This window comes from Scleropages formosus, chromosome 14 (assembly GCF_900964775.1).
Source record: "Scleropages formosus chromosome 14, fSclFor1.1, whole genome shotgun sequence".
Lineage (NCBI taxonomy): Eukaryota > Metazoa > Chordata > Actinopteri > Osteoglossiformes > Osteoglossidae > Scleropages > Scleropages formosus.
In genome coordinates, this window is record NC_041819.1 from 27,882,744 (window position 1) to 27,888,666 (window position 5,923).

Genomic DNA, 5,923 nt, shown 5'->3' on the forward strand with positions numbered 1-5,923 from the left:
TGTGTCCTGCTCTACTGGGGGTGAAATGGTGTGTGAGACACTCTGGACACACAGTGGGGTAAACGCTGCACATACCACAATTTTACACTCAATTACAATGTGTCATCTGTCACACTTACTGTAAGACTCCAGCTGGTTTACAATCTCAGATAATTTCTTGATCGCTACAAAGAGGGAGAACAGCAGATGGTCAATCAAGTGGATCATGAGAACACACACACACACACACACACACACACACACACACACGCACAATGGACTCTCACTGTCAAGGGGAATCGTACCACAGTAACTTTACCTGCTTTGAACTCGTCCCTCTTGTTCCCAGGGAGGTGTCCACCTGCAGAGGTAAGCAGAAATGAGGACACGCTCACAGTGTACAAACCAATTGCAGTTCCTCACTTAAAGACTCCGTTTGCCAACATTCAGCGCCAGTAAGAGTGTAAACTATCACAAAACTCAATGAGCCGTCAGCTCACAGCGAGGAGAAGTACCTTACAGAGTAAGAACCTTGGTGACGTCGAGCCCCACACAGGTGAGTACCCCCCCTCCCTCCGGCACAGGTACTGTAACTCGTCCAGGATCACAGGTTTCTTTGGAAATCATTGGGATTTGAACCCGCGTGTTTAGTTGTTCTCTTTGTATCAAACCACTTCTGTAACCCCTCCCGCCAAGGAACAAAACCACACACATGGTCCCTCCCTGCGAGTCGGACTGGACATCCAGTTCACCGCAGTCGCACCCCGATTCACATACAACATCCCATAATAAATTAATAGAACCAAGAGAAACCAATAAATGTGACAGGATTCAGAGCCTTTATTTTTCTCCTTCCAGTCCATCAGCGTGTCCACGTTCTCTTCCACTCACCCGTCACACACAAGGTCTTCACTGTGAAATAGACCAGTTTTCCATCACTGTTAAACACTTCAGCAGAATACGATCCTTCCTGGTCCTTCGTCACGCTGCGCAGGACAAGGGATCCGTCACTCATTACATCTTTTCCTGCTGCCACTTTTCCCCCTCTTTCACAAAACTCTCTCTGTGTTGTGTTTCCACCCAGGTCATTGTCTGCCCTGAGGTCCAAACACGCCAGTGGGATGGTCACAGTGTCCCGACCACAGCGCTCAGATCGCACCGGGTGCTGCCTGTTATGAGAGGTGGACAGGAAGAGAAGGAATACAAGTGTTATTGTTTCACACACTGTAACCAAGGATACGCACCAGTACCGTATGGGTTCCTACCCATTAGTCCTCTCTGCAATATGGGGTTTCAGGCGTAGGAAGATGAATAAGGGTCGTAAAGAGTTCGGTTCTCGGAGTCGACAAACCCGACGAACCTCCTAGAACGTGAACGCAGCAGCTGGCAGAGTTACTATCGGTACCAGAGGAACGTTTTTAATCCCCGAGGATGTGTAACGTGCAAGAGTGTAAAACAACAGCTTGCAGAGACTGAACTCAGTCAGTGTTGACATCCTCAGCTCAGTTTGACCCTCATGTGTAAAACTGGACCGATCGTTACACATCGGATCGTTATGTTAAAAATTCCCGTTTGTTTCGACACCTTTTCAAACAGGACAATAAAAACTTGTGTGAAATCCTGTGAAAAGATTTTCTTTCTCTTCTTTCTCAGGAGTCTTGACCTCACACTGTACTGTCATCCACAAATTATCACAACACTGTATTTCCATGCATTTCCTAACCTCAGATTGGACATTACAGACACAGTACATTCACATGGAGGGTGTGAGACCAGGGTCCCGTCAGCCCAGGGTGGGGTGTCTCATGTTGAAAGACCCCGAACACACAGTGACCCCCAGAGACATCACTGATGTAAGTCCAGGTGTGAGATAAAAATAAAGTTCTCACCTGGAAATAAGTCCATCTCAGTGAGGGGGTCACTGTGCTCCTCACTCTTAGGGTTACTGAACACACAGGTGTAACTTGTACTCTGCTCTCCACTCTTCTCCACCATCAAGGTGTTTCCCTCCTTTACAGTTTCATTGTTCTCTTTCCAGGAGTATTTCGTGTGTTTAGTCTCCTCTCCCACACAGCTCAGGATGCAGTGGGTCCAACTGCAGGACGTGGTCACACTGGGTTTGGACACAGGATCTGTAGAGGAAAAGAACGCTCAGGTAAACAAGGTAAAATATGGATGTGAGCAAATCGTGGATCTAAAGACTCTTTAAGTCACAAAAATGCTCAGATTGTTGCATTTTGTCCTTTGAACCTCAGTGTGATGAAGACTGAACAGTCCTGTCCTGATGTGTCCAGGTGCATCATAACATGTGTCATATACGTCAGATGAACCACTGACCTGGAAATAAGTCCATCTCAGTGAGAGGGTCACTGTGCTCCTCACTCTTAGGGTTACTGAACACACAGGTGTAACTTTTACTCTGCTCTCCACTCATCTGAACTGTCAAGGTGTTTCCAGGTGTAGTTTTTCCGTTCTCTTTCCAGGAGTATTTCGTGTGTTCAGTCTCCTCTCCCACACAAGTCAGGATGCACTGGGTCTCGTTGCAGGACGTGGTCACATTGGGTTTGGACACCGGTTCTGTACGAGACAGAAGTTGACATGAAGCTGCTGACTGTGCATCAGTGCTGTAGAACTGCTGTCCATGAACACACAACACGGTGACGCTGAGCCGCCGGGTGACGTCCTCGTCATCGCAGCACTTCACACGGTGACGACACGCTCGCTGCCGCCGCAAAACGTCCTATAAGGTGGCCACTTAGCAAAGGGTGACGAAAGTGTGCAGGTACTTTAAAATCGAGGTGCTGAACTCAGTGCAGCAGGATGTGCTCTGGGCCTTTTACTGTAGTGCTGTCATTTATTACTGGATCGATCAATCAATCAATCAATGGCGGCTACTTACTCAGTGGGATCAGGTCAAGTCCCGTTAGAGGCGTTTTCCCGTTGATTTCAGCAAGGTACCGTCCTTCATCTTCTGCTTTTAACCCTTTCATTACCAACACCCCAGTAGAGTTATTCAGGTCACACTGCTCGCCGGTCTCACATCTGCCATAATAATCATGTTCAGCAATATCCCGGTACCACATGGCTACAATGTAGCGTCCTCTCTGCCATGAGATGTCGAAAAGGGTCTCGCTCACATCTGGGTCCAGTTCCACGTCTGCTCCCAGTAGTCCATAGACTGGTTCTGTTTGTCCACATAGATGGGTGGGTAACAAACACACACATTTACGTTTATTCATCCATCTGACGCTTTTCTCCAAAGTGACAAGTCTTGAGCTTCTTACAGTTATTTACCCGTTTATACAGCTGGGTAATTTTACTGCGGCTTCTTATGGTTAGTGCCTCGCTCAAGGGTACCACAGCTGGAGGTGGGACTCAAACCTGCAACCTTTGGGGCCTAACGGCAGCAGCTTTAACTACAACTTTACCAGTAGTAACACATGGTTACTAGTGTACAAGCACACTATCGTCTCATGGAGCGATGCAGCCGCACACTTGTTGTCTAGACATGAACGTAACACAACGCGAGTTTGAAACCCGAAGGTTGTTGGTTCAGGCCCCACTCCTTCTTCCAGACCTTTGCTCTTAAGAGTCAGGGCTCCTTTAGGGAATAAACAGTCTCTTGCGATAAATGTATCAAAACTGAAAACGTCATTATTTTCCATACAAACTCAGAATGTAAAAGGACGTCCAATAGCTGTGAGGGGTCTGATAACCCGAGAGGGTTTATCGAACTACTGACATTTATTTGTTTATTGTTATAGCAATTCTTAGCTTCCACAGCCCAGATTGGTGTCACTAACTCCATTGCAGCTTCTCGAGTTCACAAATGACGAGACTGACTTCTCGGTTTTCTATTAACAACGTTACATTAATTGAAATACCAACAAAACATCCGTCGCTCCACATGTACACACTGAGACAAACTCTTCCTCTCTACTACTATCACATTTTCGCTAAAATAAAGAACGTAATTAACGTATGGACATCTAGTGGCAGTTCTAGAAATCGCATTCCAAATTGTACAACTCACTGCCAATCACTGGTCAGCAGTTACAAGTCGGCAACCAAATACAACAACAACTTTCCACCATACAACATCGAAGAGCACCAACCCAACAATAAAAGATACAACAAGCATCAATATTGTGCTCCACTCACTCGTCACACACAGGGTCACCGTCACGGGTCGAACTCCATCAGTGTTGTCCACACGAGCAGAATACTGTCCTGAGTGGGACATCTGGACGTCGCGCAGGACGAGGGATCCGTCCCCGGTCACATCTCGTTCGGTGCCTCTGGAGACCCGTCCTCCGCTCCTCCGGAACGCCGTCAAAGATCCCGTCCCGGTTTCGTGCTTCCACACCAGGTTCTTGAGGTCCTTGGGGTGTGGACCCCCCCCCAGTGGGATGGTCACCGTGTCCCCGACCACAGCGGTCATATCACATTGCTGCTGGGCTGTGAAATGCAACACACGGGGTCGGGTCAAGTCAGTGAGGGACTGAAACACAGTAACCCCCCACCACACTTACACAAACACTGCAAGGGTTAGGGGCACAGGCCCCCCACCATGTGGAAAAACCATGTAAAAATCCCGCCCCCCCTCCCCCTGAGGCGAGCAAAACCTGCACCTCCAGCTGGGGGGTGTGGTGCCCCCATCCCTGGGAAAATTTTAAAGTAGACCAGTTTTAGGATGTTTTTCAGGCTGTTGGGATGTGGTCATATATTAGTCAGTGTTAAGCATGAAATACAAAAGAATTTCACAAGAAACATTAGAAATAATTCTATGAGATGTACATGGCTTTGGGGAAAAGCATCTGCTCAGTGGACACTGAGCATGTAAATGTTTCTTGCTGACCTGCGAACACATGATACATACTGTAACGACCCGCGTTACTGATTTAATGTAAATAGTTGCATTGTGGGAAATCTGTAAATAATGTCTGTAACCGCCGGGGCCACTTCGGGGGGAAATGGTGGGTTGACTGTGTCTGCCACTGTGTTAGGGAAAATCTAAGGGCACTAAGGCAACCGAGAAAAGAGGAGTTCTCTGACCGAGAGCATTATTTGCTTTGTGCTGGTGTTCGAATAAATTGTTCGTTATGAACGCTGTCCCGCGTCCTCCTTTGCCTCATCCAAAGCCACGGCGGTGCGTGCCGCCATGTATACAAATTCTGTGTCTGAAACCACTTTTCCCATCTTGGGTTTGTGGAGAGCCGCAGCTGAACCCAGCAATACAGGGCAAAGGGCTGGAGAAGGAGGGGACACACCCAGGACGGGACGCCAGTCCGTCGCAAGGCACCCCAAGCAGGACTCGAACCCCAGACCCACCGGAGAGCAGGACCCGGTCCAACCCAGTGCGCCACCGTCATAATATATGACCACACACACACACACACACACACGGACCCGGTCCAACCCAGTGCGCCACCGTCATAATATATGACCACACACACACACACACACACACACACACACACACACACACACACACACACACACACACACACACACACACACACATTTTCAGAACCGCTTGACCCTTACGGGGTCACGGGGAACCGGAGCCTACCCGGCAACACAGGGCGTAAGGCCGGAGGGGGAAGGGGACACACCCAGGACGGGACGCCAGTCCGTCACAAGGCACCCCAAGCGGGACTTGAACCCCAGACCCACCGGAGAGCAGGACTGCGGTCCAACCCACTGCGCCACCGCACCCCCGAAATATATAACCATTATAAATTTATACTCTAAAAATACTATACTAGTAAAAACGTTTACACTAATAACATTACTACGTTGGGAAGTGCCAAGTGGAAGGAAAAACGTACCGAAAGTGAGACGAAACCGGAGCAGAAGGAGAAAAACAGCGATGGCGAGGAGTGTGTCGGTCCGCGGGGGGCGCATCGTGACTGACGTGGGGTCAATAAAACGACATGCAATA

General features: G+C 48.6%; 1 protein-coding gene across 1 annotated transcript; it reads right to left on the minus strand.

The window, feature by feature from the left end:
- Positions 1 to 2,870: 2,870 nt before the first annotated feature.
- On the minus strand, positions 2,871 to 5,917 carry LOC114912231 (uncharacterized). The gene is made up of 3 exons (XM_029258181.1): positions 5,811 to 5,917; positions 4,141 to 4,437; positions 2,871 to 3,163 (listed from the first exon to the last, which is right to left on the minus strand). Exons 1-3 carry the CDS (start codon positions 5,884 to 5,886, stop codon positions 2,871 to 2,873), a joined length of 666 nt encoding a protein of 221 aa, XP_029114014.1. The 5' UTR covers positions 5,887 to 5,917.
- Between the last annotated feature and the right edge of the window lie 6 nt (positions 5,918 to 5,923).

What these genes read in the sequence shown, in the direction of transcription:
- LOC114912231 (XM_029258181.1), bottom strand. Translation starts at nt 5,886, where the DNA reads ATGCGCCCCCCGCGGACCGACACACTCCTCGCCATCGCTGTTTTTCTC. An exon ending in CCGGTTTCGTCTCACTTTCG is followed by an intron (nt 4,438 to 5,810) that starts GTACGTTTTTCC and finishes TGCATTTCACAG; the next exon opens with CCCAGCAGCAATGTGATATG. An exon ending in GGTGACCCTGTGTGTGACGA is followed by an intron (nt 3,164 to 4,140) that starts GTGAGTGGAGCA and finishes GTGGACAAACAG; the next exon opens with AACCAGTCTATGGACTACTG.